This window comes from Myotis myotis, unplaced genomic scaffold, assembly GCF_014108235.1.
Source record: "Myotis myotis isolate mMyoMyo1 unplaced genomic scaffold, mMyoMyo1.p scaffold_m19_p_3, whole genome shotgun sequence".
Classification (NCBI taxonomy): domain Eukaryota; kingdom Metazoa; phylum Chordata; class Mammalia; order Chiroptera; family Vespertilionidae; genus Myotis; species Myotis myotis.
Genome location: NW_023416335.1, coordinates 43,195,583 through 43,212,108, shown reverse-complemented (window position 1 = coordinate 43,212,108; position 16,526 = coordinate 43,195,583). Strand labels below are relative to the sequence as shown.

Genomic DNA, 16,526 nt, shown 5'->3' with positions numbered 1-16,526 from the left:
TGAAGCCCGAAGATGTTATTTTTGGAAGACAGTTTACCAATTAAAAGCAAACAGCACCGGATTGCTTAGTAATGTTCTCAACATTGATTGGTTATGATTGCAAATGAACATCAGGAGAAAACTGAAGGTGCATTGCTGGCTGCTTCTCTGCTTGCTTTAGACACCTCCCTGGAAACAGATCGTTAGTGGATGGAACTTCCAACTTCCAAGCTTAGACTTTTTCTTTTCTCTGGGTAGCTTAAAAAATGCAGTAGGTTTACTCTATCACAAACATTTAATTATTTCCCCTGAAATGTAATAAAAGGTGTGAAGTTAATGTAGAGGCAAATGTAGAAATCATTGCTTTGGAAATGAATTCAGGGTATGAAGACAAATAAGACCATGTTATTCAAGGAAAAAATAATGTTTTATAGGAAATTCAGTTTATTCTAATTTGCTGTGGCTGGTCAAAATGGAGGATGTAGGTCAAACATGTTTTATTGAAATTCAGTGGAATTAAGTTGTTTAGGTTTTGACTTACCAATAAATGACATAGATCAAGATTTGTGCTAGTTTCTTAACTCTAGATTTAAAAATTATTGCTAATTGGTATTCATTATGCAGGCTATAAACCTAATAATTTATTACTCTTTTCCTTAGCATTTACTGATTGTTTAAAAATGTGACACAATTGGGTGTGGTGTAGCCAGATACTGGCTAAGAAACTTTTCTCCATGTAGGAGATGAGAACACATTTGTGAACACTCCAAAGAATCTCAACTGGAAAATACTTATGTGTAAAACTCTAACTGAAAATATTAGCATTGACAGAGAATACGTTACAGGATTTCTCTGGCCACATTGAGAAGCTGTTTTCCTGACTTAGTAGAGGACAAATTTTATTAGTAATTTCTTGTACTTATTATTTAGAGAATGACAAAGTTGAAGAAACAGATTTTCTTTAAACTTCTGATGTCCATGCATATTCATGCCAACCATGAAGGTGAAAGTAGATTTTGAAAAGCATCAATTCTTATTGAAAATATTATTATTATAACTTGCAGAAAGATGATGTTCACCATAAAATAATCAACTATGTATTTTTAGAAATCATCCTGCCTTTCAAATGAAATTACTAAATTAACATTATTATCATCTTTGCTAAAGGATAAAGTAAAACTTATGGATGAAGTTATTGGTATGTTACTGGATTGACACTATTTACTTGATTCCATTAGGATTTTTAGTTTTATTTTGTACAGTTATATATTAGTACAACCTGGCTGTTTTTTCCTACCCTCTTTCTTATAACTAATAGTCTTTATATACTTCTAGCTGGGATGTGTATGGTTGAATCCACTGAATCGAGAAAAGCTGCCTCTAACCTCTTTTATCAGATTCCATAGGAAAAATAATATCGCTTTAAGGTGCAATACTCAACAAAGAAGTTTTATTGACTTGTATGTACCAGCGGATAAAGCAGAATCAATTTAAAATTTTCACTTTTTTTTTCTTGCTAGCATAGTATCTATGCAAAAATTTGAATGAATTTAATCATTATGTATTTTTAAATATATTTTTATTGATTTCAAAGAGGAGGGAGAGGGAAAGAGAGACAAAAACATGAATGATAAGAATCATTCATTGGCTGTCTCTTGCATGCCCCAAACTGGGGATTGAACCTGCAATCTGGGGTTGTAGCCTGACCTGGAATTGAACTGTGACCTTGTGGTTCATAGGTCGAAGTTCAACCACTGAGCCACACCAGTGGGCTTTAATCACTATCTTTTGAAGTTTTAGAAAACTTCCCAAAGTAAAAGCTTAGAATATGTTGATTATTGAATTTCAGAATATCCAGATTGCCTCCCATTAATAAAAGTAACTTCATATCAAAGTCTAATCTAGCAAGTGGAATCACATTAATGCCTTAAAAATTTCTTGGGTTTCTTCTGACTCTAATCAAACTATTTTTGTAATTTAAGTAACTTTTTGTTTCATCCTTTTCTTATGAATAAATGTTAGTTCTTTTTTTAAAAAAAAAAAAAAAGCTTAATCAACATTATTTTACTGTTCCTTCAGAGCAGGGTGCTTCTAAGCTGAAGTTAAAAGAACACAGATCGCCCAGCCGTCATGGTCAATGGTTGATTGTTGACCTATGAACCAGGAGGTCACTGTTTGATTCTCGGTCAGGTCACATGCCTGGGTTGTGGGCTTGACTCCCCAGTGCAGGCTGTGCAGGAGGCAGCTGATCAATGATTCTCTCTCATCATTGATGCTTCTACCTCTCTCTCCCTCTCTGAAATCAATAAAATATCTTTTTTAAAAAAAGAGCACAGACCTACATGTAGTAAAATTGTTACTACCAATAATATTTTATGAGTTCATGATCAGTTTTTCAAAAAACTATGCTGTTTATTTAATGTTAAATAAGTAATGATAGTTAATGAACCCGGGGCTTATAAAAATCTGAGAAATCATTTTAATAAAAGAGAGTTAAGGAATTTCATTGATGAAAGTTAGCAACATGCGAAGAGCTACTTCCCTGCCAAATGGGCCTGTGTTGTCATCCATTTGCCTTAAGGAATGTCATTGTTTATGGTTCCAGATGATCTGAAAACTGTGCAAAGCTCCCTTGATTTTTCACAAAAGCAAAAGAACTAGAGTAATGACTGCCAAGATGTATGGTTCCAATAATCTAGGTATTTAAATCACTGCTTAGCTACAGAATAATCTCTCATAACATTAATACCTGTATTTATAACAAGTAAGACAAGGTTAAATGATCTTTTTTGAACAAAATGCAACTTTATTAATCTGCAATAGGTTTCCATTTGTGCCACTATTTTGCATTTAAATATCTGATTCAGAAACACATAAAAAAACACGTGAGCTTTAAATAATGACATTGTTGAAGCCAACTATTAATAATGTGAGCCAAAGAGTCAAAATGAAACTCTCATCCTTATGTATAATAATGTTTTCTAATGATGGTATAAAATGATGCTTCACCCATAGTATTCTATTTACCAAGATTGTTTGAAGGTTGAGGACTGTTCTTTTTTTTTAAAGATTTATTTTATTTTATTTTTTTCCATCACCATTTATTCCCTCAGAGGAGTGTTCTTAACACCAATTTTGAAAGTATACAAATATTTTGTTACTTGATATTTAAATGTACATAATAATCTAAGATGTATTTCTAGGCATGAAGCTCAGAATCAATGGAGAGTATATTTCTGGCTCATTAATAAATATAAAAAATCAAAATAACATTTTAACTCATTTAAAAATACCATTACATATTTTGTCTATATTTTCTTGATGATTGTTAGTAATAGTTCAAATAAAAATGAATAATGCTTAATCATACCTGAAATACTTTCATTGTCTAAGTTTCTGGCATATACGAAAACTAAATATAATTTAAAAATTAGAGTTCTTTCAATTCTATCTGCTAAACCCTGGCATAACTATTAGGCAAAAATCTGACTAAGCCAATCACATAATTTTTCTGTCTTCAGAGTCTTAGAAGAATATGTCAAACACAAGAACATGTCCTTGGATGTTTGGCTTTCCCCCCAAAATCACAAGTAACTCACCTGGTTCTCAGTTGCCCTAAAGATATAACTTCAATTGGTTTATATTAGCTACTAGGTATATTCTTAAGGCTCAATAAATGTTAAAAGGGCTACTAGGATTTGGTTGGATAAAAAATAAAACATTATTTTTACCATTTCCGGCCATTATTCACTTAAGTTTACCTCTTCTTTCTCTGCAACCAAGCAACCTTCCTATTATCCAGGCACCTGGCAGAGCTACTGTTGTTAAATTTTTGACAGCTTTTTCATTACTGGGCCTGTTTTTCAAGAGGCAGGTTAACTAAGCGATTTTGATTTGTGCCAAGCTGAGATGTGAAATAGACACTTGCAGTCCATTCCCTTGTTTTCATAAGATTTCATTTGAACTTATTTGTCCTTCTTGATCTAAGCATAGAAAGGAAAAAAAAAAAAAACACTAAAATTCATCCAGTTTCTCATTCATGAATTGGTATAACTGAGTAAAAGAATAGTAAATTCTGTAGTTTTCCTTTTGTTTTAATTCAAAGTTTAAAAAATGTTATACCACAAGTGTATCTTATTGAGAAAAGTATTAACACCCATTTGTTTTACATATAAGAGAAAATGGTTAAGACTTCTTTACTTTATAAAACATGACACAATGTTAAGATTTGGATTTGTTAAAAGTGTGACATACTCATTTTAAAACAATAACTTTCTCATTATAAAAAAACCCTTCACATTTAAAACTTACAAAATGCAAATAAGAAAGAGAAATATTTAAAATTAATCTATCAGATAAAATCATATTGAATTTAAATCTCTTTCTATGTCTAGTCTCTCATTCTTCCCTTCAGTTTTAGAGGTTTCTGAAAAATATTCCCTGATGACCTCCTTGCCCCTTCCACAGAGAGGTACCACACTGTAAGCTGGTATATCTGATCTTTCCATATTGTTTCCACCCTCTGCATATACAATTCCATGTGGTCTGGCATCCACTCCATTACTTTACTAAAAATCTATCTTTTGAAATGTCTAGTGAGACTCTTTATCCTATATAATAATCCTATATAATAAAAGGCTAATATGCAAATCGACTGATCAGCGAACTATCGGTCGCTACGACGCAAACTGACCACTAGAGGGCAGACGCTCAATGCCTTTGACAGCGCTAAGGAGCAGTGAGCCGGTGGGTGGTAAGGAGTGAGGGGTCCCAGACTGCAAGAGGGCGCAGGCCAGGCTGAGGGACACCCCCCCCCCCAACCAGTGCACAAATTTCATGCACCGGGCCTCTAGTCCTCATATAAATATCATTTTCTCCATCTTTCTTGTCCTTGATATCCGCTGGGATTTGTTTTATGTTTGAAAATCTAACTTGGATTCTATGAAGCTCCCTGATTTTTGCTCTTACATTTGCAATGAATCCCTGTCTCTTGCCTTCACTTTCACTTGTTCTTTCTTTTGTTTGCTATTATGCATTTGTATTATTTTCATTGATAAACAGCAGAATAACCAAGTGGCAGTGGCATAAATTATAAGGATTATTTTTGGATTATTTAACAAGAAGTCCAGAGGTTGGTGGTCCCAGAGCTGATTTGGTGACTCAAATAGGAAATCTTGAATTTATCTTCTTGTGTTCCACCCTTATGTTCTGTCATTCTTTGTTAGCAATCTCTTTATAGCTATTTGGATGACCAAATAGCTATAAGAATGCAGAGGGCTGCCCTAGCTGGTTTGGCTCAGTAGTTGCAGGCTCCTTCCCAGCCTGGGCCCTGGTTGGGGTTCATGCACAAGGCAACCAATTGGTGTGTTTCTCTCTCTTTCCCTCTTTCTTCCACTCTCCCTAAAATCAATGAAAAAACATCCTCAGGTGAGGAGAAAAAAAAAAAAAAAGAATGCAGGAGGCTGAGGCACAAAGACCTTTCTCCTCCTTGAGTTATCACCTTAAATAAGGAAAAATATATTTCTCAGAAATCTTCTTTTTATATCTTATTGGCCAGAAATAGGCCTTATGCCCACCCCTATACTATTTAAACTGGGGGGGGGGGGGGGGGAAGAGTACTGCCATGATGGGTCTAGATCAATGGTGATTCATCCTCTGGTGTTGGCAAATGCCCCAAAACACAATCAGTCTTAGGGTGGCCAGGAAGAAGATCTGATGGCCAGTGAGTAGGCAACTGACTGAAACAGCTCTGCTTACCTATCAACTACCGTTGCGCCTTAAGCCTCAGTATTTTCCTCTCTCTGACTCAAAGCCTCTGAAATTCCATTCATCTTATGCCCAAAGAGGTTGCTGTGATGTGAAAGTTCTGTATAAACAAGAGTCTTCACTGTCTTAGCAAATATTCCCAATGAGGTAAACATTAGAGTGGGATTGTGAACTCTAAGTAACTGGCTTTGCTGGTGTCTCAACCCCTCCTTTGTTAGTTAATGTAGCCCTGTTTGAAAACGTATATGTTTTCCATCCCAGCTGAGGGCAGCGGCAGAGCCTAAATGAGGTATTGGGATGAGCACTGAATATCATGGAAGCTCATAGAAGAGGTCTGACTAGAAAGGAGAGCTCATCCTAATGAAAATATTAGTAAATATTTTCCCAATGAGACTTACAATTTTAAAATAAGGTGTTGTTCCAATGGACACAGACAACAGGGGGGTGAGTGCATGAGTGGGGAGGTGGGAGGGGTCAATGGGGGGAGTGGGTAAGGACACATACCTTAATCAATAAAGAAAAAAAAGAGAAATAAACCCAGAAAAGCTCTCCCATATTATGCATTAAAAAAAAAAAGTAAAATAAGGTGGGTTTTTTTGTTTGTTTTGTTTTTTGTTGTTGTTGTTGTTTTTTTTTGTGGGGGGTGCTGCTGTGTGTATTGAACCAAGGACCAAAACATCCTAATCCTTTCTTCAAAATTTGTCTTCGCCTTCTTTCCATTCACTCTCCTCCTATTCAAGTCTCAGTCACCTGAAACCTTTACCGCTGTGGCAGAGTTCTATGTGTTTCCCTATTTGCCTCTCCCTTGCTACTATTTGTCTTCTCTGGTGTGATGTTCTTCCATGTTCTAAATTTTATCCTAGTACATACAATATAAACATTACTCCTGAGATTCAAGTCCTTTCTTTTTTCAAAAATTTTACTTAAAAATTATTTTTATTGTTGAAAGTATTATAGATATCCCTCTTTTCTGCCCCATTGACCCCCTCTATCCCTCCACACTATTGTCTGTGCCCATCGGCTATGTATATATGCATATAAGTTCTTTGGTTTATCTCTCCCCACCTACCCCACACCCCCGCCTTCCCTCTGAGATTCTTCAGTCTATTCCAAGCTTCTAAGTCTTGGCTCTGTTTTGTTCATCAGTTCATTTTGTTCATTAGATTCCACATATGGGTGAGGTTATGTGATACTTGTCTTTTTCTGACTGGCTAAAGTCAGTCAAGTCCTTTCTTTCTATCTAACCAAATGCCAACTTTTTCTTAATATGAGCTCTCCTTTCTCATCACACCTCTTCTATGGGCTTCAATGCTATTCAGTGCTCATTCCAGTACTCATTTAGGCTCTGCCGCTGCCCTCAGCTGGGACATGTTTGTATACCTTTTCAAACAGGGCTACATTAACCACTACAGACAGAGAAGGGGTTGAGAGCACCAGTAAAGCCAGTCACTTAAGAGTTCAGAATCCTACTCTAAATTGTGTCCCCCCGCCCCTACTGATGGACTGAAACTAATCCATTTATGCTTTAAGTTATAATTTTTAACTTAAGATTATTGTATAAATGTAGGAAATAACCTAGTGCTATATATTTGCCCTGAATGCTCATTAAAAACATAATGATTGATAGATTTTTAAATAATTTAAACCATGTACACTGTTTTTACTTTGTCTTCCTCCACCTCAAATGTCCTTTTTATTGGATTATCTGCTATGTGCTGCTAGGGCAGTGATGGTGAACCTTTTGAGCTCGGCGTGTCAGCATTTGAAAAACCCTAACTTAGCTCTGGTGCTGTGTCACATATAGAATTTTTTTGATATTTGCTACCATAGTAAAACAAAGACTTATATTTTTGATATTTATTTTATATATTTAAATGCCATTTAACAAAGAAAAATCAACCAAAAAAATGAGAACCTATGGTGTCATTGGTTTGCCATCACTGTTATACCCTACTGCTAGTCTCAGTGTGAAAGGATAGGTTTTAGCTGCATATTTACCCTCTTCCTATGGATTGAATAATGCTGATCACCTGGTTGTGATAGAAACTGAAGTTTGAGGGAGGCCATGTCAAATATCAGAAAAATAATGAGTTGGCTACACAGTCCCTAATCCTACCAATTCTATCCTTTGTCCACAAAGACACTAGAGTATATTTTGTTATCTTGATTTCAGACTTTGAGGAAAATAAATTCAGAAACTTAAGGTCTACCAGTTAGCACAGTTATAATGAGGGCAAAAGTTCTGATAAATTTTTAAGAGAAAAAAATATGTAATGTGTCTGTTGTTTTCCAAAAGACATGTTTAACTAAGGACTTGTGAAGAAGAAAAAGTTCCTCTGTAAATAGTGTGGGGCGCGGTTACGGTGTTTTGGCCAGGTTCAAGCCTCGGACTAATGAAAGGGCAGGCTCCTCTCATTGCCACGTGCAAGTCCCAGCTGGAGGGCAGGGCCCCCCCCCCAGCACAATCATAGCCCACGGCTGTGGTTGTAAGCTTGAACCTATGGTCCGAACACGTGGTGCACGTGCCTTGTGACAGAGTTCGGGTGCATGTAGTTAAGTGAGGTTGAAACTCAATAGAATGCTGTAAACAACCTGATTACGCCCCTACTTTGCCTCGTGGCATCTGCTATAAAATAAAGACACAGCTTCTGGGCGCTGTCGTTGTCTCCTCATCAGGAAGGCAGCGTCCCACCAAGACCCAGCTATTATTCTCTTGTCTGTCTTTCCTTAATCCTTTCACCACCCACCCCCCACTCGTGATCACCCTTGGTCGTGCTGGTGTGGCACAAAATAGGACAGCAACATTTCTACAGCATTTCCATAGCTTAAATGAGGTTGGATCTTAAATTTAAGAATTTTTTGGTGGCTTAAGAGAGGAGAAATTTATTAAAGAGCAGAAGGAAAGTATCTAATGTGTGATGATGATGATGAAGATAAGTATGACTGTGATGCTGAAAAAAAAATAGAATGACAAATTTCATGAGTCATTCTGGTCATCAACAGAAAAAACAAGCAAACCCATCTTCATGTGTGGTTTTACAGATAAGCTCCATGCAGTTGGACATTACATTTATAATAATTTCTAAATAGTATGCTGGTCTAATATGCATATGGCCACACAAGTGAGTAATCATTATCTTTTGTGTGTGGTGTGTTTGTGTGTGTGTTTGTGTGTGTCTTGGATTTAACTATCTTAGTAACTGCAGGAACTTTGGGTTTTAACAGACTTCTGCATAGCAGAATTCAGTGTTCATTAACAGAATGTCAATGGAAATGAGCCAACCCTGAGTTTTCACTTTTATCCCATTTCACAGAACTTGAGTGTAAGACAGGAAGAAAGTGAACTGATTTTCCACTTGAGAATTCCGTTAACCTGAAAGAAAATGTTAAGTCTACCAGGTGAGATCATTTGGGGAGAGGGAAGGCAGATTTCACTCCTTTCCCCAATATCTTCCTTCATGTAGCCCATTGACCTCTGCCCTGTTTTTCCCTTTGCTTCTGTGTTCCTGTCTTCCAGTTCCTCCACACACTAGAAATCTGAGACTGATTTTTTGATCTTTATTTTTTAAAATAATTCTTTATTGTTGAAAGTATTACATATGTCCCTCTTTTTCCTCCATTGACCCCCTCCCCCCCCACCCCAGGCCTTCAGCACCCTATTGTCTGTGTCTATGAGTTATGCATACAAGGTCTTTGGTTGATTACCTCCCATCCACCCACCCTCCCCTGCCTTCCTTCTGAGATTCCACACTTTGTTCCATGCTTCCATGTCTCTGAGCATTAATGATTTTTTGATCCAAAATCACGAAATATTTAAAATTAAAATGGGGGCAAGAAACAAAAAATTTGTTTTGGGCCCAGAAACAAAAAATTAAAAGAATTAAAAACCACTGGTCTCTCATATGTGCACAGACTGCCCTTAGAAAACAAAAACGAACAAGACAAACAAAACTTCAACAGTGAAAGAGAGTGAGCGTGCTCTGCTATCGAGGGGTTCCCTATATGTTTATCTCCAGGCTGGCTTTGTGTTTCAGTAGGTCACGAAGATATTAAGAGCAACAATTGAAATTACACTGTTCCTTAACGTCCACAAAAAATATAGTTTAAAACACAGGAGTGAATAACTTAAAATACTGTTTTCTACATTTATTACTTATGTCATTAAAGGCAGCATTCGGATCAGTATGAAGGATGTGATGGGAATGAGAAAACAGGAACGTTCCTTGCCCCCGCCCCCCTTTTTTTTCTTCCACCAAATAGAAATAGATCCAGTCCGGGTTTTCCGTTCGACTCCGTCTCTGAATTTCGGCTGTGCACTAAGTAGCACGTTTCTCCCTCTCCCCTCCTTTCTCCTTTCCTCTAGCCTCCAGGATCCCTCTCTTCCTATTTCAGGCGGACTCTCTCACAGGCTCCCTCAGCCTGTGTGAAACTGAGGTTTCCTCTGGAACCCGTATATCCCCAACACATACCTCCACGCAGACACATCCCCAAGAACCCCGCGCTCGCACCGACACACACGCGCGCACACACTCGCGCTCGCCCGTCCACCTCCCTCCCGGGAGAGCCGGCGCGCGTCCCCACCTCCGCCGCACACTTCGGCGAGTCGAGCTCGCAGCGCTCTAGGATTCTGCGGCTCGGAACTCGGATCGCGGCTCGGAACCCTCATGGTGGATTTGGAAACATTTCCTTCTCTCTCTCGTTTTGATTGCACCCTTTTCGACCTGGGGGGCTAGCGGAGCCAGGCGGCTGCTTTCCCAGCCAGCCCCGGTTGGCTTGCCATCTCCATCTGGCTTATAAAAGTTTGCTGAGCGCGGTCCAGAGGGCTGCGCTGCTCGTCCCCTCGGCCGGCGGAAGGGGGTGACGCTGGGCAGCGGCGAGGAGTGCGCCGCTGGCTCTGGCGGGCTTTCGGCTCGAGGGGCAAGGTGAAGAGCGCACGGGCCGTGGGGTTGACCGAGCTGGATTTGCATGGTGCACCATGCCTTCTTGGATCGGGGCTGTGATTCTTCCCCTCTCCGGGCTGCTGCTGTCCCTCCCGGCCGGGGCGGATGTGAAGGCTCGGAGCTGCGGCGAGGTCCGCCAGGCGTACAGCGCCAAGGGATTCAGCCTGGCGGACATCCCCTACCAGGAGATCGCAGGTAAGCCCGGGCGCGCGGCCCAGGCGGGCTGCAGCCCTCGGCGGCCGCACGTCTCCCGGGCCGCCCGGCGCCCTCCTCCTTCCCCCTGTTGCTGACTTGTTGGTGTTCACTTTCTGCCAGGCTCTCCGGGCGCCGCGCCTCCGCGCCGGGCGGCGGATGCTCTCTCGGCAGCTCCCGCGGGGTTAGGTGTGCGCCTCCGCCGCCTCATTGTGTGCACACGCGGGAGCGCCCTCCTTCCTCCCTCCCTTCCTCCGCTCTCGCGCCCTGGCGCCCCCTGGCTCGTAGGCTCCCGCCGGGCGGGCCGGGGAGCGCGGGACACTCGGGGGCGGCCGCGGCGCGAGGGCAGATCGCTTAGCGGGATGCCCACCCCACGCCTCTCGCTCGGGCAAAACTTGGAAAAACTGCGGCCGCAGTTTGCCCAGCGCCACAGTCTGAGTGGCGCCTTCTCCACTCCCGCCCTCACGCCGGCGGGGGCGATGGAGAGACGCGGATCCCTCCCTTCGCCCCTCGCTCCCAGCTCCACGCTCTGCGGGTCGGAGAGGCAGAGCGCGCGGTGCCGGGGAGGGGGCGGGCGAGCTGGGGGACCCCCACCGGTGGGACTCGGCCTCCCGACTCCCGCAGTGCCGGGATGGTTTGGGGAGTTCTCGGGCTGCCTGTTTCTGATCTGGGGCGACTTTGCCCTTACGGTTTCTCAGAGCTTCCCCGGTTGCTGTTGGTCACTTGAGGTTGGGGGGGGACCCCAGCCACCCGGCGCGGCGATGGGTCCTGAGCGCGGCCTCGTTCGCCGGCTCTTGGAAGCTGAGCCAACTTAAGCTGGTGGTTCCGCAGTGGATTCATCTCAGGGTCTCCCGATCCAGTGTCCCCTGCGTGCCTGGCCCCGAGCATTATCCCACCGGGAGCTAGAGAGCCCCCGCCCGCTTTCTGGGCGCCGGCGTGCGGGTAGCACTCGGTCTCCAAGAACTTGCGCTGCAGCCTGCATGCCTGTTTTCCGGCTCTTACCTCCAACCGAACCCGAGCTTCTCTGGGGCTCTGTGAATGAATCGAGTCCGGGAGAGAGAATCTGGTGGCTGCGAGGGAACTGAGCTGAGAGCGGCAGAGTGGGGCCAGGAGATGCTGGGAGGACGCGGGCTGCTCAAACGGGCCGCCGAAGTCCTCGGTGACCTCAGATGGCCAAGTCTAAACGCCGAATTCCCACCAGCCTGTCTGCGTTTTGTCCAAGAGCTGGTCGATGGGTGGAAAGCGTGTTGCAGAGAATCTTATAACATTTTCGCTATCTAGTGGAATTGCTCTTTTATTATGGTTGATCTACAAACCCTACACGTGAGAGTTTTTACTTATGCTGAAATAACACATTTATATGAATTTAGGCATTAATAAATAGCCCATATTTCATGCTCACGGAGAGTGTTATGTACAGAGAGCCTTTTCCAATTATGAGCCAGACACCGCCAGCCTCTGGTGAGTGGAAGGCGGAACCTGTGGTGAATTGTAAGACTTCTTTTCTACCCCGTCACTTCTCCCTTTCCCAGAACTCCTTAATTTGCTAATCAGTGAATAGAGGCCGGCGGCCCCTACCGCTCCTTAAGTTTCTCAACTCTCCTTTCCCTTTTGTCTACTGTTATTTCATTCTTTTTAATTAATTGATAAGGATCAGCATTGCTACCCCCTTCCCCCCCCTCCGCCCCCCCTCCACAAATCTCAGAGAATTCAACTTTTAAAAGGTTTGTAGTATGGGTGACTTCTTTTAGGAACTTTTTCTCTAATCTGGGCTTTTTTTCAAACTGTATCTTTTAAACACATACATTTCCCCAACATGATTTCAGATAGGATATCTCAAAGAGGAAAACTGTGAAGTATTTTTAAATTGCTTCAGTATTCTGAAGAACAGTTTCTGATGCAAATCTCCTTAATATCAAGGTGAAGGTGAAGGTGTTTAGTGTAAATGATTTCTGTCCGTCCTTATTTACTTTCTTGAGAACATTTGCTGGGGTTAAATAAATCCTTCAGTATATTTTTAACTAGTCTTTCCCCCCACCCCTACTCCCCTCCATCCCTTGACAATTACAGTGCTTGCTAATAGCTCTGCATTTCTACAATGAGTGTACTTTGTTAAACTCACTTTCTAGGACTAAGACTACTATTTACTTGAAATGATCAAGGTACAGGTCACCGTGGAACAAGTGAATTATAAGATAATTGTATACTAAGCACATACTTTTTTCTCAAAACAAACTTTACTCGGTACTACCTATTGCTGTTGAATTTATCACTTAGGAAATATGTCTGTTTATTAAATGAACACACTCTTCCTCTCCTCCCCAGTTCCTCATAAAATTTACATTTCATTATCCGGTGGTTATCCTTTCTTCCAACTCCTTTCCATCCTGTGCCTTGTTTGGACTTTTAATGGTTTGCTTGAAAAAAGGCAAATGCCATTTGTTTGCCAGGGAACATGCATTTAAAGGAACCGCTGTTCAGAATTTAGATTCATGAGATCTGTTTCTAATTGAAAGCCATTTGCAGGTAGCTTGCCTGGTTAAAAAAAAAAAAAAAAAAAAAAAAGTAATGAGGACATTATGTTTCATCACAACATTATTAAGATTTACTCAGAACTCACAATTGTGAAATAACGTTGCCCTTTTCTATTCTAAGATAAAAGGGAGTTCTTCAGACTCAACAGATGAGGGACTGTGATGGGTAATATATAAAGTTACCCTCTCAGAGAGTGCTTGGGAGGGAGGAGGCTGTCAGGGGGCAGTTTGTACCATTAATCTTCACTCAGCCTTGATTTTAAAGCATCCCAGGCAGATCAGATGGACTATCTGTCCTGGTTTGAAAGACCTCCAAGGGGGCAGACTCTTAAGCCCCTCTCAGCAATCCATTCTAATACCTAGTCATGCTTGTGGTACCAAAATGTTTCCAGATATCTAGCCAAAAGCCTTCACAGTGTGCTTGCTTATTTTCTCTTGTTCTGTCTTCTAGGAAGATATTGAGCAGGGGATCATCACGTTCTTTGTAGGGACCGTTACTCTGATGAAAGGTCAGTGTGAAACATCCCAGTCTTTCTTTGAGCACCAGTAATATTATCTCATTTTCCAACCTGACTCATCTTGATGGCTCTGAACTGCTAAAGGAACTCCACAGCTGAAAAGAGCATCCGCTTAAAAGTCTGGGCAATTCAGGAAATGTTGTTTGAGGCTTACTGTGCCATTCTTTTATGCTTTGAGCATTCTTGGAGTTACTTATTGTAATACTGTGTAGCTGACTAATGGTACTTACTAGCCTACATGCTCAATTTTTTCATTAGTTATCAGATGCAACTTTATTTAGCAATCCCATATATGGAAATTTATGTGTACCCAGCACCTATTTGAAAACATTACCAATTTTTAAACATTGAATAAACATTGTCTTACCTGCTCCTTCTAGTAACTTAGAAGGTTATTATTATTATCATTATTTCTGTTTCCCAGATAAAAAGACTGAGCAACAGAGAAACTTAAATAATTAATTTGCCCAAGGATGAGAAAGTGAGGAGGCTAGAATTCAAACCCAGGCACTTGGTTCCATAGGCTAAACCATGGCCAATACATTTCTGTATTTGTTGAATGAATGCATTATAAAATCAGTTTTTTCCTCACCTAATATTGTATAAAGCGTGGTATTATCAATCTCCATATATATTTCCCTCAGTTCATGGTGAATATTTTTTATTTATTTGCAAAATCTACAATTTTCAAAATCACTTTGACTTTGGATTTCTGTTCTCAGGAATTGACCACACTGCCACCACTAAATTGTCCCTGTATTTATGCATAGTCCCTGTCATTTTAGTTGTATAGATGTGGTTATATAAAAGGTAGAATCTAAAGAACTTTTGTTTTGTTGTTTCCAGTAGACCAGGTTCATTGGAATATTGGGTTAGTCCCACAAACCTTGCAATAGGAAGCTATCATGTAGATACAGGGAGAAGGACAGTTTCTTCAAATTAGGGAAAAAAAAAATATAACTAACAGTATTAGTTCTCTGTATTAACTTTGCCCCCTTTTCTGTCTCTGGTATTTTGAGAGTTGGACTACAGCTGGATATTTAAAAAGGTATTAAACAGAAACAGACTCATAGATACAGAGAACAGACTGATGGTTGCCAGAGGGGAGGGCGGTTGGGGGACTGGGAGGAAAAGGTGAAGGGGTTGAGAAATACACATTGGCAGTTGCACAGTACTCATGGGGATATAAAGTACAGCATCGTGAATATAGTCAATAATATTGTAATAACTGTGTATGGTGCCAGATGGGTTCTGGGAATATTGGGGAGACCACTTTGTAAAGCATATGGTTGTCTAATGACTATTCTATACACCTGAAATTGAAACAAAATAATATTGAATGTAAACTGTAATTGAAAAAATATTTAAAAAGAAAGTATTAAACTTTTTCTCATCTCTTCGATAGTAATTTATCTAAAAAAATCAAAAAATCTATCCCAAAGTCTAAAATTTAAAAAATATAGAACATTCTCTTATACTCTGCTAGTTGACTGGAAACTTTTTGGTTTCAAATTTGAGAAGATGTAATTCTCCCCTTTACCTGGCCTTGGTTCAGTAGTCCTTTTCTTTCATAGGTAGGCTTCCCAAGGAACCTGTCCTCCCTCCCTCTGCTCCCCCAGCAAACCAACTTACTTAATGTGTTTGCCATCAGCACAAGTATTTTTTTCAGTTTGCATGCAGATATCACCTTAATATAAATGGAAAAACAGTGTTTGGTAACTCTTTAAAGACATGTTAAATTTCCTAGTTGGGGATACATTATTTAATTTCCATTTATCTGCTTGCTGCACTAATCTCTGATTTCCTTTTCCTCCATTTAGCTGGCTGATATCTTTAAAATCATCTCAAAGTGTGAGGTATAAAAGGGTTAGCTGAACTTCAATTTTTTGGTTACTGATTTGTCAAGTCACTAGATTTCTAAAAGAATCACATTAATTACGGGTATCAAAGCAATCTAAAATATGGACTGTTAGGAGTGCCACTTGTTAATCTCTTGATTTGGGAATTAATTTTAGCCTGATCCTTGTGAACAGAGATATCTTAGATGATTTAATTAAAGGATAATACATCATCACTGGGAAAAAGTGTTCATTTGAGTTGACTGATATACTCTTTTACAAAAAAAATCACATTTTTTTTTCTTTATTGTTGAATGTATTATATATGTTCCCCCTTTTCCCCCTTGACCCCTTCTAGCCCACTCGGCCCTCCCTGCCCCTGGCCTTCACCACTATTGTCTGTGTCTATGGGTTATGCATATATGCATATAAGTTCTTTGGTTGATCTCTTCCCACCACCCCTGCCTTCCCTCTGAAATTGGACAGTGTATTTCATACTTCTAAGTCTCTAGATCTGTTTTGTTCATGAGTTTATTTGTTCATTAGATTCCACGTATGAGTGAGATCATGTGATACTTGTCTTTTTCTGACTGGCTTATTTCGCTTAGCATAATATTCTCCAGGTCCCTTCATGCTGTCTCAAAGGGTAACAGATCCTTCCTATTTACTGCTGCGTAGTATTCCATTGTGTGAATGTACCACAGCTATTTTATCCATTCATATACTGATTGGTACTTGGGCTGTTTACAGATTTTAGCT

The 16,526-nt window shown here is 40.4% G+C and overlaps 1 protein-coding gene across 1 annotated transcript in view; it reads left to right on the top strand.

Annotated features, from left to right (window-relative positions):
- Positions 1–10,010: 10,010 nt before the first annotated feature.
- Positions 10,011–16,526, top strand: part of GPC6 (glypican 6) — a 1,123,860-nt gene continuing 1,117,344 nt past the window's right edge. Inside the window, exon 1 of the mRNA XM_036297016.1 lies at positions 10,011–10,880. Coding sequence (XP_036152909.1) covers positions 10,721–10,880 — 160 coding nt within the window. The 5' untranslated portion in view covers positions 10,011–10,720. The remainder of the gene's footprint in view (positions 10,881–16,526) is intronic.